The 16,377-nt window shown below is 33.5% G+C and overlaps 1 protein-coding gene across 3 annotated transcripts in view; it reads right to left on the bottom strand.

Annotated features, from left to right (window-relative positions):
- Positions 1-343: 343 nt before the first annotated feature.
- RAD51C (RAD51 paralog C) overlaps positions 344-16,377 on the bottom strand; it is a 23,864-nt gene continuing 7,830 nt past the window's right edge. The window contains exons 5-10 of one of the 3 annotated variants that reach the window (XM_019636584.1): positions 13,588-13,719; positions 8,338-8,404; positions 7,302-7,362; positions 6,304-6,323; positions 2,200-2,260; positions 344-1,239 (exon numbers count right to left, since the gene is read on the bottom strand). In XM_019636584.1, coding sequence (XP_019492129.1) covers positions 1,176-1,239; positions 2,200-2,260; positions 6,304-6,323; positions 7,302-7,362; positions 8,338-8,404; positions 13,588-13,719 — 405 coding nt within the window. In that variant the 3' untranslated portion in view covers positions 344-1,175. The remainder of the gene's footprint in view (positions 1,240-2,199; positions 2,261-6,303; positions 6,324-7,301; positions 7,363-8,337; positions 8,405-13,587; positions 13,720-16,377) is intronic. The other 2 variants (XM_019636583.1, XM_019636585.1) reach the window with 2 other exon arrangements.

Raw genomic sequence — 16,377 nt, 5'->3', positions numbered from 1 at the left:
CAGGTTGAGCTGTTGTTCAGCATCTTAGCTGTGGAGGGCAGTGTCACTGGCCCTCATATGTGGGATCCGAACCGGGGCCTCTGGCGTCCCAAGCCAGTTCTTAACCATCGCGCCACTCGGCCGGCCCAGAATAATTATATTTTTAAATTTTATAAATTTAGTGTTCAGTCTGGGACAGGAAATACCAAATGTCACTAAATCTGGAAAATGTTGTTGTCACAGTATAAAATAATCAATTATTTAAATAATTTTCTTTCACTGGGAACCAAAGTAAATTTTGTGAATGAACTGAGAAGTACTAAGAACTAGGTGCCAAAACATAATTAGATGATTTTGAAACCACTCAATCTAAATTTTTAATTTATTCAAGCAGTGTTAAGGTTATTCAAAGGAAAATGTCAACATACCTAGAATTCTAGAATGAATCACACCATGTTTCAAAAATGTAGACATAAATAACTGTGAGCTTATCGACTTGACTATTCTGGAAGATATATGTTCCACACAATTTCTCAATGGGATAACAACTCCAAAGTCCTTCTTTAACATTATAAAATAACATTAAAAATAAACAAATGGCTTCAGGATTGAGGTCACTAAACTCGGATTGGTCCTCTAGAATTTGTACCCTACCTATAAAACTGAATATAATGATATGATGACCCAGGATGCTGGCTTTTCTTTATAATAATAAAATGGGTCATTTTAAGAATTATCAAAGCTACATTTACAGAGAACATAAAAGGAATATGAAAAATACATCTTTTCTTCTTAGGATTTTCTAGGCAATTAGCAAAGAAAGTAAGAAGAAACAAGTCTGAATGGTAAATTCAGATTGGCCACATAAGATCAGCTTTCTACATCTGCAAAATACATCCCTATTATCATCCCTTCTGAATGTTACTAAAAATAAAAACAGGGCAAATTATAACTATAGAACACTGATTTAGAAAAACTCAGACAACCATATTTGTTAAAAAATATATATATACATATATATATTTCATTTCACATATTCCTGATTCATTCATGTCATAGTGTGTGTTTATATTTTAAAGTAACAAGCTTACTACTTGTATACATTGCATCTCACGGCATCCATACATATGTATATATTTAAGACTAGTCTTTGGCTTCCTGCTCTTCCTCTGATTCTCGTGACCGTTTCCGGGAATTCAATGAACCTTCTGTTTGCAATGAACATGTAGTAGCAACAACAGCATCTCTAAATCCCTGAGGCTGCAAGATGAAAAAAATATACAAGTGTGTTTTAAGAACATCTAAAATAACAATTGGTCTTCCAAATATTTTTTAAGTAATTGATAAGAAAGCCACTTTATTCTTGGGATAGACGTTATCATCCACTGTGAATGAAGAGGATAAACCTCATGGATAGGTAGATGTCCAAAGCCAGGGATGTAAAAGTGTTTTATATCTACAGTATTTTATATATATTTATTTATACATATACACACACAGAAATAATAACATTGCATTATAAAAACGCTCTCTAAAAGACAATCCTAACAAACTTCGTAGTGATTCCATTGGAAGAGGTAAAAGGAAATAACATGTACCAATTAGTTAGGTGCATTACAAACTTATTTTCACAATTAAGTACTCTAAAGTTTTCTAATTAGATTACTTCAAATGTTCCTAGGCAGTGCAAAGATTAAGTGGCTAATTCAGTTTCAGAATCTCTGTTTCTGTTTTTGTCCTTAAAATATGAGATGCCAAGAAAATATCTGGCTCAACACTATTGATAAATATGCATATTTCAGTCAAAGATGTGTTCTATGATGTACAATTACAGAAAAATTAACATTTTAAAGTGGGATATATTTGGTGGCTATGACAGATCTACAGGCCAAAATGAGTAAGGTTGGTATTTTTTCTTTACTGAAATCTTTAACAAGTTTCACTTTAGAAATATTTTAATATCCTGACATTACACATGACATGGAAAACACTACCCTATAAATATGTATCTCCTCTGTTCTTAAGTAAAATTTCAGTCCAATTGTGACTAGAATATTGTATGTATATATACTGATATTGGGGGATAATTCTAAGTATCAAAAGCTGTCCTCAAATAGACTTGCTGCCTACAGAACTTAACAGAAGCAATTTGTAAATGCTCTCTTTAGCTCATTACTGCCCACCAACACCAAAATCCCATTCTAACCAAATAATACTGACTGTGATTTGAAACAGTACTGTAGATTCCTTCTGGCTTGGTGATTTGTACAATGTTGCCAACCTGCTTAGAGAAAAAGAATAAATATACACAAACACATGATCTCAATTAATTAGTTCAGATGACTAATTTGATAATTTTTAGTTTTGTTTTTTTTTACTATAATTCTATTATTTCCCTAAGGACACAAAAAGCAAAGAAATATGAGAAATACAGTAATACCTTGGTTTGCGAGCATAATTCGTTCCGGAAACATACTACTGATATTGCAAGACATCGCTCGTTTACCAAGTTAAAATGTACTAGAAATGTTTGCTCATCTTGTGGAATGCTTGCAAACCATGTTACCCACAATCCAAGGTTTTACTGTACTCCCTTCAAAGAATAGCTATATATATGCATATAATTATTACATATAATAACAGACTTGTTTACATAAGTGAAATTTTAAAGCAACATAAAGGTCTAATGACTGATTCAAATAAATTATTTTATACATGAGGACATATATTTATGTTAAGAAAATAAAGTGGAAGAAGACATTTAACAAGATAGGAAAATACTAATAATATACTAAGTAAAAGTTATGCTGTATGATCCCACACTTATGAGTATGTATACACACATATATAGAAAAGTTACTAGAAGTCTATAATAAAAAAGTTAAATTGTTATTACAAGGTAAAGGTTTTTTTAATCTATATTTTTCAAACTTTCTGCAGTAATGTGGTTTTTGGGGGTGTTACATAAGAAGTATTAAGATAATTTCTTGGGATATACATGGGGAACATAAACTTATACTAATACAAATAAAACTAGGAAGACACATTCTTTCAAAATGATTATATTCAGAAAAACCACTGTCATGACAGAACAAGGTCAGAACAAGAATTTTAGGATTTTACTATGTACTCTACAGAGTAGTAAATAATATAAAACTAAAAGCTGAAAGTAGTTGAGAAATAAAATTCTAAGGTCTTATTAACTATGTTGAAATACAATAACAGCGACAAATATAAGCAGAAAATTTAAAGTGCCTTTTAAAATTACTTTAAAAGTGATATAACTTATTCACAATAGCCAAAAGGTAGAAGAAACCCAAGTGTCTGACAGATGAATGGGTAAATAAAATGTGGTATATACATATAATGAAATACTATTCAGTCTTAAAAAGGAAAGAAATTTGACACATGCTAAAATAAACCTTGATGACATTATGCTAAGTGAAATAAAGCCAGTCGCAATAGGACAAATATTGTATGATTCCACTTATATAAGGTACCTAAAATCGTCAACTTCAGAGACAGAAATAGAAAGAGTTTGCCAGAGACTGGTGGGAGGTCAGAATGGAGAACTAGTGTTTAATGGGTACAAAGTTTCAGTATAGGGAGATGAAAAAGTTCTGGAGATGAATTAATGGTGGTGATGATTACACAATAATGTGAATGTACTCCATGCCACTGAACTGTACACTTAAATTGTTGAAATGGTAAATTTTATGTTACATATACTTTATCACAATTTAAAAAACCTGATTTGTAACTGCATTAACTTAGAGAAAAATCACAGACTCGCAGAGTTAAAAAGGGCCATTTATTTATATATAATGTTGATTTGTTTTCAAAGACAATTCAAAAAAGACATCTTAGTTTATGATCTGTTACTCTCTTAATTTTGAAATTGCCCCTCTATTAAGGCAAAATTTAAAGAGAAGCAATCAGAGACCATGGTCTATTAGCTTAATGTTTTAGGTTTGTACTTTCGGGATGAAAACAGCAGAATCAAAAATGTCATGTACTCTGTAATTGCAACTGTATGCATAAAAAAATAACTGCTAAGCAATGTGTAATATAAGAATAGTTGTGTTAGGGAGTGAGATTATAAATTTTTACAATGCTTTTAGGGTTGATATTCCATCTTGAATGCAAAATGTAACAGAAAAATAGAGGCATGGTATATTTTAACCCACCTTATTAAAAAATCAGTTTTTGATTCAATAAAACAAATAACAGCTAACCTTATGGAAAATTAGTATCTAAATCACCTCATACTACCATGTCCAAAAAGGTACCCAGTTCATCTGACTTTTCTGAGAAACTTATTAAAAAGTAAATAAGCTTTTAAGAAGTATTTACATGTGTATTAAGAATCCTAAAGTCAAATGGGCATTAAGTATTCAGGTTGAAAATCTTCCTAAAATTTCTATGTAAAAATAAAATTTTATATTTCATGTCTGCATTCCATGAGATCTTTTTAAACAAGAAATTAAACCAAATAATCACTTGGTTCATGGCCCCAGATGAAATGAAGCTTAACATATGGTTGAACTACATAGTTTGGGTCAGGAAGAAACAAGACAGAAGCACAGTTTGTGCTCTAAAGCTGAGTACACATATGAAACGCTGTGTGGGGGTGTTGATATATTACTCCACTCTACCACCAGATCTTCTTGGCAAAGAGTGGAATAATTCTGAACAATCTCAGTCTCATATTATCATGAATATGCAAATTGAAGAAAAACCCACACAATATACAGGACAGAGACAAAACGATTTCTTTCCCTTTTTTTTTTTTTTTTTTAAGCTGAGCCTCCTGTCACCTTTTGGCAGCTCAGCGGCAGCTCAGCTCGGGCCGAGCATCGAACCGCTGTTGCTCAGAGCTCAAACTCTTGAGCAAGCTCTTAACCAACTGAGCCACTCGGTTGGCCCAAAACTATTTCTTTTAATAACTGTTGGAATGTTATTCCATTATTAGTCAAAAGGTAACAATCAGGTGTTTCTGGTGAAGGATGGGGAGGTGGGATACTGAAGTTCAATTCTCAATATAAATTTATCTAATCAAGGTTTTTAGTTTTCTGCTCAAATGGGAAGTGTTCATTTTCATAACTATTTCCCCCAGTGGGAATTTCTATTTCCTTCCTTTCAAGAGAAACGGAGTTTTAAAACACATACAAGATTGCATGCAACTTTAACGATTTAAAGATAGCTGGTTTCAAACAATGAACAAAACTATTTTAATTCTATTAAATGAGGTCAACTTATTCTGATTATAATAAAGTGTACACATTACTTATCATATATCTACAGCCTGAAAAAAAAGTTTGACGAAAAAGGATTTTACTGAAAAAGGAGGGTAAGAGCTACACCTTCAGATTTGCTGGAAATCAACATAATACTATAACTATAGTTATAACTATATTCTAGAAATAGCAATTATAGGAGAAAGAAATGGACTCTATTATAGTCAGCTGTAAAATATGGGTACTACTACCAATTACATTTCATAGACGTATTTGGAAAATGAAATTTTATACATATACACACACACAGTGCTTAGCATAATATAGGACAATTAATATTCAATAAATGTTAGCTATTATTTACTACTTAATTTTCTGGGCCTTGGTCTTCTCACTGTTAGTGACAATATGTATAGATTCTTCAAAGAGTTACTGAAGGGATTATATAAAATGTTATTTACAAAGTGCCCAGTTAAATATGTACCGCAAACAAGCACTCACTAAAATGATAGTATGGGATATAGGAAAATTTTTATGGAACAGATTTCCCCTAAATCTATTATTCAATGTCTACACCATTCTCTAATTTCTTGGAAAGGACTAGAAAGAAGCTGAAGTCCTAAAATGGTTAACTCTTAAAAAGTAAGCATGATTTTTCTGATCTCATGGGTGCCTAACCAATGCTAACTTAGACAATTAGATAAAAAAGGCAAGCTTCTCCTTCTGATGAGTGCATAAAAAAAATAAAACATCTTGTTCTGCTCCTATTATTTTCTCATTTCTTAGATGTATTCTACCAGTGAGTATTTAATAGAATAGTGGAAGACTACTATTGTATACTAGCTCAAGGGGAATTTCTAAGAACATTAGTAGTATGCACTTTGCAGAAAACCTAAATGTGGGAAAGTATAAGCAGTATGTTCAAAAGACTCATTTGGAGAACTGTTGCCAAATCTTTACAATAGGGTTTGTTGCTGAGGAAAGAACTCCTTTTGTGAATCCGGTGTACAATGACTTGTTTACAGAATTGGGGGGATGGGAGTCAGTTGTAAAGCACTATTATAAATAAAAATTTTTTAAAAGTTACCTGAGTCCTGGAAATGCCATCTTTAAAAGAGACACAAACTCCATGAATTAGTTGAAAAAGATGTATGTAAGTGTGATCAATTCTGCTATGAGCTAAGAGTTAGTAAAACCTAACTTGGGGAAGCATGATTTTTTTCATTTTGTAGAAGAACAAAGAAATACAGATAAAGAAATAGACAATATCACTGACCAGACCTGATAGGATTTAAGCAACCCCTTTTTCCATCTTTGCCCACATGCTATCTCAATTTCCCCCATTAGAGCATTTCCAAACCAAGTTCTCTAGATTATACCAATTAATCTCAAAGCAGAGAGGCTGGCATAAATCTGACATTTCTAGAAGTGAAGAATAAAAGATTCTGCAGCCTTCAATTGCCTATTTTAAAGAAAATAAAAGCTGGTGTGTTCACTTGCTCAGCAGCTTTAAAAACAAATACAAAGGTTTCATGCTGTCAGAGTTTTATTTTAAAGAACAATACCAGTGAAAGTCAGGTAAGTAACTGAATAACAAAAGCAAGACAGGAAAATACAAAAGAAAACAAAAGCAGACACAATTTCATATAAGAAATGTATTAAGCAACTAAGAAAAACCATCGTATTTTCCACATAAATTAGTCCTAAAGCTAACCTCTACAGATTTCCTTTTGTCCCGATTTTATTCTTTCAATCCCTTCCATGAACACAGAGTACCCACCTCCTTCTGCATAGCTAATAAATGGTACTTGATTTCAAAGAACTTTAGAAGGTAGCATTTCTTGGCCACCTACTCATTTCAAGTGCACCCCATCATTTAAATATTCCAAAGAATTTCCCAGGTAGCTAAATGTGCAGATAAAAACATGTTTCTATGTTTGCTCTAGGTGATTAAGGACAAGGTAACAAAAGCTTTGGTTCATAGGGCACTGTAGATGTCATCCACTGGACTAGCTCTACGAAACTGTTAAGTATTCAATGTAATTAACCCAATATCCGGAATTATTAATTCGCTTCTATACTGACCTTTGCTTTTGGTTCCAATGAAAGATTAGTCGTATTGTAGCAGCATGTCCCCAACTTTCCCCTGAGGAAAAAAGAGTAGAATAATTGTATATTATTGCCTTACTGACTAAATTATAAATCTCTCAGAATACCTCTGACCAAATACAGTTTTACTTAATTTAACACAAGAGTATACTTGGCTTCAAAAAATCTAGTACATGGATAACATCCTAAGATTAATAGATTTTTACATATCTATGGAAATAATGGGGGATCATCATAATCTTCTATTTGCTTTTAGAAAACTTTATAGTTTGAGTTAACATATTTGTCAATCTTCCATATCATTAGGACTACTTATTTCTGACCACCAGAAAAAAACAAAAACTCTCACAAAATATTCCTAAAGATTTTAGTAGAAATAAATCTTGAAGCACTGTGTTCTAAAAAACCATGACTGAGGTTAGGAACAAAGTCACAAGTTTATTCACTGTGTGTAATTTGTACTTAAATGGATTCACCCTTCCTCCTGCCTAAGACTGTGAGCCTTCTGAGGGGCAAGAGTAATCTCATAAACACAAAAGGGGCCAAAAAAATATATACACATTTTAAGGAAGGAAAAAACAATTAAAATTGTAATACTCGATATACAGTGATAACAGAAGATGAATACAAGTCACATTTGACTTCTGCAATTACAAGAGGTGCTCAAAGTGTTTACCATCAGCATCCAGACACTTCTGATTAAGGTGAACTACTGCTTGAGCACCACTGACCAAAGTGTCCACTTGTATACATTTTTTTGGCACCCCCGGTATTTATATGATCAGCACCAAACTCAACAGTTGCCATATAGTGGATGCTGAATAAATGTTTGTTAAATAACTGAAAGAATAAGTCAGTACCTAAAGGCACAGTGTTCTGTGCTAAGATTTATCAGTGAATAAGACAGATAAAGTTTCTGCTTTCATGAAGCTTATAGTACTCAATAAGTATCACATCAAACAGGTAGGAAAAATGTGTTTAACCAAAAATGTTGATCTCATTAACTACCCACCCAATGCTGGTACCAGCGAGGCCTGATTTCTATCAATCTTTGTTGTCATCTGATTGGTTAAAATTACCTACAAAAACAAAATGTGAGAAAATTAGGTGAGTCTCCTCCAAAAATGACCAAGTAAATAGTCCTGTGATTTTAGTATTCTGAATATAATCTAATTTAAAGAAAGACATATTTAGGTAATGAAAAGTTTTCTGATAATTTTTTAAAAATTTACTCATAAAACTGAGTAGTTAACTGAAAACATGATTCTATTGAACATAAAATATTTTTTAACAGACAAGAACAAAGAAGTTCTTATTATAAAAATGGAAAATGAAAAATAGATAAAACATAAAGGCCTAAAGAGGCCATGTGTAAAAACTTCATAACTGGGAGCACTGGGAAAAAAACCTCGCTTTTAAAATTCAAGTTTTGTATAAGCCAATAGAAACAACCAGATCAATAGCAGCAACATGAGTAGTCGTAATAAGCATTTTTTGAGTACTTAATACGTGCCAGAAATTATGCTAATTGCTTTACCTTTATTATCTTACCTAATCTCCACAACTACTCTATGAATGAGGTATTATTATTCCAGTTTAACATATGAGAAATCAGGATTCGAAAGACTGGGTCTGCGTTCTTTACCATTGTGGCCTCTCTAGAATATATTTATTCAAAGGAATATCAGATTCTTCAAAAATAACTCAATGCCTATGTTTTTAGGGAAGAAACAAATACAGTACTATGATTTATGATTTTACAAAAATGAAAAAGAAACTGAGGCAAAAAAAAAAAAAAAGACCTAAAACCATGAAGAATGTACAAAAAAAAGAAGAGGGCCGGCCGAGTGGCACGTTGGTTAAGAGTTGGCTTGGGACGCCAGCTCTAAGCAGCAGGGCCCAGGTTTGATTCCCACAGTGAGAGCCAGTGACGCTGCGCCCTCTACAGCTAAGATGGTGAATAACAGCTCGACCTGGAGCTGAGCTGCCATGAGTCGCAGGTGACGGTGTAGGCTGCAGTGGGGCTGGCCGGCAGCTGGCATGCGCTTTCATGAGCTGCCGTGAGCCACTGCCGTGAGTGACCGTCCAATGGCCAGTGAGGAATTGCTTAACGCGGGAAGAGTGCAATGATCACAATACCAACATGGGCCAGTGAAGTCCTCCACAACTAGACTAAAGAACAAAAGGACAGCAACTTGTCTGTTCCCCTTCCCCAATTCCCCAGCACTGTTCCCGTCCCCCGATTCCTCAATAAAATCTTAAAAAAAAAAAAAAAAGAATGTACAGTATAGATTAAATAGAACTGAGAAAAAATAAAACCCAGTAATCAGGTCAAATGACCCCAAATTATGACGACGCTAGTCTGCTAGTAATAGATATAGGTGTTGCCGTATTCACAGATGGTCCTCAAATCCAAAAATATTGCTAATTCTTTTGGTCTATTGCAAAGATTTCATGTTTTGAAAGCAGTAATTTTAACATAGAGAAAACAAGAGTGTTTAAGACTGACTTACTACAGTCAGATTATCTGGCTCCTTCTTAATTCAAAATTCTTCAGAAACAGTTATTTTAAATATTCTTTCAATACAGATCTTCCCTCCAGAAATAAGACAGATACTACTGCAAGCCAAAACTGATTAAGTACTTCTATGAAAAGCAATGAGAAAAGGTACATACTCTGAAAAAGTCAATAGTTCCATAAGAAAACTGAGAAAGAAAAGGCTGTTTGGCTACTTCTACTGCTGTGGTAACACTCTAAAATTTTTGTTTATCTACAAAGGAGAAACCTGTAATCCATCTAGATTTCAATTAGGCACCAACTGGATGACATCACTTTCTTCTAGTTCCCCTCCCCTTAAGTGCCATAGTGGTTTCCCCATTGTTGCCTCATGTCAGGACTTTTAAACAAGCTAAGCAGAAATTTAAATTGGTAATTAAATGAAATATATGACTAAATGGCATCCCCAACATGCTGAATAATACCTTTTACTGTACATATCACCAAGTGTTTAAGCTCTAACAACTGAGATATTTACTTATATCAACATTTTTTGGTTAGAGGTATGCTATCCAATTCTGCAGTCATTAGCCACATACAGCTTTTTAAAATTAAATTATGAAACTAGAAATTCAGTCCCTCAGGAAAACTAGCCTTTTTTCAAGTGCTCAAAAGCCATTCAACTACTGTATTAAACTGCACGTTTTCATCTTTGCAGAAAGTTCTATCCAATAGCACTGGTTTACGGAGTATCTTCAGTATCTTGAGGAAAATATAAATAAACATACTGCTTACCAGCTGTTCAACATCCAAAATTAGAATTTGCATTGTTAGCAAATACTTATAAAATAATTACACTACTTCTGCAAAAATGTTGGGTTTACCAGGATACAAATTAAAATTGTGTGATTACTCCAAGCTCCTAAATAAAGAATGAGTCTTTAAAATTGTGAAGTATCAATCAGTTTGAAGTTATTAACTTCGTTGCTTTAAAAGTGCTTCTGCTACCCAAATGTCTTTCACTGATGAACAAACAAAATGCAGTATATCAAGAAAATGCAAAATTAGTCATAAAAAGGGTGCTAATACATGCTACAACATGGATGAATCTTGAAAACATTGTACTAAGTGAAAGAAGCCAGACATAAAAGACCACATATTGTACAATTCTATTTATATAAAATATCCAGAAGAAACAAATCCATAGAGACAAAAAGCAGACTAGTAGTAGGTTGTTACAGGCTGAAAGAAGGGTGCAATGGGGAATGATGGCTCATGGGTAAGGGATTTCTTTTGGGGGTGATGGAAATGTTCTGAAGTTAGATAATAGAGATGCTTCCAAAACTCTGAATACACCAAAAAAAACCTGAATTGTACTTTAAAAAGGTGAATTTTATGGTATGTTAATTATATTTCAATAAAATTTTTCTAAAAAGCATTTCCACTAATAGTCAAATAAATGTATCTCTAAAATGAGTCTCTCCACATCAGCTTAACAAAGATTTAAAAGACTCAAAGGTGGTAAAGATGTGGGAAAACAAGAATTCCCAATCATTGCTGCAGAGAACGTACTTCGGAACAAACATTCTGAGGGTAATTTGATAACATTTCACAAAATGTTTAAAAATAGAGATACCTGTTTGGCTTAACACTTTCAGAAATAAATGGACAAATGGACAAAGAAGCATATATAAAGTTGTTGACTGCAGTGTTTTAAATGGTGAAAAACTGGATCCAACTTTAAAGACCATAAGGAGGCAGTTAAAAAACTATGCTACAACCATATGCTACAATGGAACACTACAATAGGTAGCTGTTAAGGTGACAAGCAGTGTAGACAGAAAGATGTTCACAATATTTTAAGTGAACAACAAAATATTGCTTTGCACAATAGCATGCATGATATCTCACTTGAAAAACATGTTTATGTATACACAGAATAAGTTTGAAAAAATATGTACACCAAACTCAACAATAATCTCTGGGTAATAGATAATATAATTGCTTACTTTCTACATTTTTGATTGTTTAGAATTTTTTTAGAGCAAGCACCTATAACTTAAAATTGTAAAATGTATTTATTATCAAAGGTCATACATGCTTCTGTACATGCTAACTGGGAAATTAAAAATTAAGCAAAGAAGAATTTATAAAGTAAGAGGGAAAAGTATGCCCTCAACCCCACAAAATCCTATCTCTGTAAGTAGCCACTGTGAATATTTTGGTTCTTTCAGATATTTTTCTTCATATATATAAATATAAATACACATACATGAATTTAATTTTTCTCAAAAGGGATCACACTAAATATGCAACCTGAATTTTTCACTTACTCATATCTGGATATATCTTGTTCCATTTTAGTACATGTACATTTACATTATTCTTCTTAAACACTGCATAGTATTCCATGTTAGTGTTTGCATTACTCTTTTTAATCAGAAAAATAAAGCTATTTCTGTTCAAGACAAACAAAATCCTAAGGAACTATGCAACTATTAGTCTTGAGTGCCCCCTATTGGGGGATCTTCATTGATATTAACAGAATGCTTAAATTAAATTAATGGCAAGAAATAATTCAAAGATGGGACACTATGCTTTTCCGCATATGGCAAAAAAATCTAACATCTGAAACTAATAAAAAAAAGAACTAAAAAAAATTCAAAAGAGACCAACTGTTAAACAAAAAAAAATCTTAAAAAAAATTTTAAAAAAGGGCTTCTGCTGTGAGTGGCACACGCAGAGCAGCTTGATTGCTCTGCATGCAGAATCGACATCAAGAGATTTCGGAAGCATGGGGGGCCGGCCGAGTGGCTCAGTTGGTTGAGAGTTCGCTCAGGAGTTTGAGCTCTGAGCAACAGCGGTTCGAGTCCAGCCCGAGCTGAGCAGCCGCTGAGCTGCCAACAGGTAGCAGGATGGCTCAGCTNAAAAAAAAAAAAAAGAGATTTCGGAAGCGTAATTTTTTGGCATTTGGGCAGCTGGTGATCATTGGTCCTGGTGCCCTTAAAAAAAAAATCTAAAAGCTCAAAAGAAAATATGTATTTTTTGAAATGATTTTTATCGAAGAGCTCTTTATTTACTTATGATATATTACAGGTATGTGCTAAGGACTCTTAAAATCAGGATAATGACAAGAAAATCAAGTTAAGCAGTTTGATCTTCTCCCATTCCCTCCCTGACAAGTGTGTATATTTGTGTTAGTGGTGGCATGGGGCTGCAGACTGGGAAGTAATGGCAAAAAGACAGTATAAAACCAATTTTTATGTCCCTCCTTTTTATCTCTTCACTTCTGAACTTATCTTTACAACTCTCTCTTCACATTTCAAATCTAGAAGAGGTAGCTCCACTTCCAGACATTGTGGTTGTTTACACTATGTAATTTTCCTATTTGTCTGACTCTGTGATTATACACTATGTAATAATCAAAGACTCAGTTAAAAGAAAAATGAGAATGCTACCTAAAAACCATCAAGTATATTCAGACAAAGAAAACACTGCAATTATCAAAGGTGGTATTTCTTCATCAAAGTCCAATTTTAAAATATGGCATCTTGATTATGCTTATTATTTTCCAGAAAAACTGATACACAACGCTTATGACTGGAATTATTTTTTTATAAAAATGAAGCCAAAACAAACTACATTCAAAGCTGTGTCTATATTATTTGCTTTTAATCAGGCAAATTCTATTCTGCTATTTCCAGACAGTAATCTTTTATACAATGTTAGCTTTATTATAAAATTCTCTTGAGTAATAATACTTACAGCTAATCTGTGATTATTTGCAAGGCTGATCATTTGCTGGGCTAGGCCATTTAGTAATCGAGTACGAAGGGGTAGGTCATCTAGGTCATGACGAAAAGGAAAAGCAATACCATCCACTATCACTAATCGAACCTAAGTACAGAAGAGATAATGATACTAGGTTTGGTATTAAAAATAAAATTTAAATGACATCAAAAAGGCATAGTCCATATCACATTAAAAGACCCTTAAAATCCAGGATTCTATATCCAACTGTACAAAGGCTTTTTTTGGGTAATTATATATCTGTTCATCCAATGCTTTCTGCACTAATCTCCAAAAGTTAAAATAACTCTGGTTTGATAATTTATCAACTTAAAAAGAAAAGGGAGCAATTAAAATTTTCTTACCGTTTGCCACTTACAGAGCTTTATAGGGTATTTTACGCTGATAAAAAAGCACTTTTGAAGTCTTAATTAAAAACAAGTTTCTCAATTAAATACATCAATTTTACCTTCAGGATTCTTTTGATGTTAAAAAAAATACTCTTCAAATATTACATTATAATATTCTTCAAAAAATTAATAGTATACTTTTCCCCCTCAATTTTAAATATACTATAGGGCAACTAACCATTACAGAATCTGTTATAATACAGACTTCAGCATCAGGCAGGTTAGTCTCGAATTACAATAAAAGTTTACTTATAGATGATAAATACTTTCATGACAGTTTCATTTCAAATATAATCCAAACAATGCTTCTACAGAGAAGTTAAAGTAATATATAAACCTTAGATCCAAGAACAAACAGAATCTGGAAACTAATCCAAATGCAAGCAAACAAAAAACTACAAGATCATATTTTTCTGTATCTAATAAGGAGTAGGCTAAAGAAGAGGCTTTTGTGAAACAATATGTAAGTCATGTTTATACCTTTTATTTGAAGTATTCATTCCCTCATTCAGCAAATATTTATTGACACCTACTATATGCTAGTCAGTTACAGGCACTGGGGAATAAGAGACAAGGTCGCTGCTCTCTTGGAGGTTATGTTCTAGTGGAGTAACGGACAACTAACATGCAAACAAATACATAAATAATTTCTGATACTGACAGGAGCTAGGAAGACACCAAAACTGAGTGAAATGACACGTTAAGTAGGTGTTGGGGTAGAGGGAGACTAACTGAGAGTAGATAAGAGGGAAGGCATCAATGAGAACAGAGTCCTGGATAAGAACTTAGAGGGAAAGACAACCCACACAGAGGGAATAGGAAGGGCAAAGGCCCTAAGACACACGTTTAAGGGTCAGGAAAATAGTAGTGAGGGGAATGGTAGGAGATTGTATCAGAAAGGTAAAGTAGCAAGCTGGAGCCAAATCCTACTGGCTGCTGAGCCAAATGCTAAGTTTTCAGAAATCCTGCAAATTAGTCATTAACTACAGCCATTAAATATTAAACTATATAAATTTATGAGTAAATATATTAAAATATAGATTAAAATATGAATAAAGACTGAAAGTGATTCCTTCCTATTTTACATTATAGTATTATCTACACTCCAGATTATTCACATTTTATGTTTATAGTAGAAAGGACACATAATGATGTGCTACTGTACATTGTTCTCTAATGCATGTTTGATGACATCACATTGGTAACTTGAAATCAGCTATAGTAGGATTTTCTACATGGAAATCGGCAAACAAATCAGCTACTTTCAGGGCTTGATTTGTTTTGTTGTCTAAACTTTTTAATAAAGTGACAGGGAAATGTCACAATCAGATTGACCTTAAAAATGTATTGTGTCTATACCCATTACATTGTGAACTACACAAAAATTGAGGAAATATTCTTCTACTATTAGAAAACTAATCTAATCACTAGGTATGATCATTAACTCTAATCAACAGAAAAATATTCCATAGGAAATCTCCATATAAATACAGGTCATGACCCCAGGTTATCTGCAGGGAGCCCCAAATGCCCAGGGCACCCAACTTCCTTAGAATCCCCATCTCTAGCTGCCAACAGGTGGCAGGATGGCTTAGCTTAAATAAAAATTTAAAGAAAAGAATCCCCATCTCCAAATACAGTTATATCAGGGATTAGGGCTTCAACATATGAATTTTGTGGGGACACAATTCAGAGCATAGTAGTGGACAAGTGTAAAGTGGCAAAAAAATTGAATGTCCCAACACACGTTCTAGCTGAAGTTGAACAAGGTGATTCTCTGCCTTGTTTCAGCTCATACTGAAAACAAGTGTCCTCTTCACAGTTTATTTAATACCACGCTTTTTCCTTTTTTGTGCTTTTTGTTGGTGATTTCTAAAGTGTTGTCTGTTGTTTCTAAGCACATTGAGTTGCTCTCTAAAGCTATTGTTGGATGTAGTCTATAGATGGTGTTAAGTTCAACTACTCGTATGTCACTTGTTTTCTGCCTGCTGGATCTATCCATTTCTTTTCTTTTCTTTTCTTTTCTTTTTTTTAGCTGAGCCATCCTGCCACCTATTGGCAGCTCAGCTCAGGCCAGGAATCGAACCGCTGTTGCTCAGAGCTCAAACTCCTGAGCGGCTCTTAACCAACTGAGCCACTCGGCCAGCCCTTTGGATCTATCCATTTCTAATAGATGTCTAAGTCTCCAAAAATAATAGTGGTCATCTACTTCTCCTTGCAGTTCTATCAGTTTTTGTCTCATGTAGTTTGATGCTCTGTTGTCAGGCACATACACGTTAAAGATTATATCTTTGGGGGGAATTAACCCCTTTATCACTATGTAATGTTTCCTTGGTGTGAAGTCTACTTTCTGAAA

Source organism: Hipposideros armiger, unplaced genomic scaffold (assembly GCF_001890085.2).
Source record: "Hipposideros armiger isolate ML-2016 unplaced genomic scaffold, ASM189008v1 scaffold_29, whole genome shotgun sequence".
In the NCBI taxonomy this organism is placed as follows: Eukaryota; Metazoa; Chordata; class Mammalia; order Chiroptera; family Hipposideridae; genus Hipposideros; species Hipposideros armiger.
This window is presented reverse-complemented; position numbering and strand designations above follow the sequence as displayed.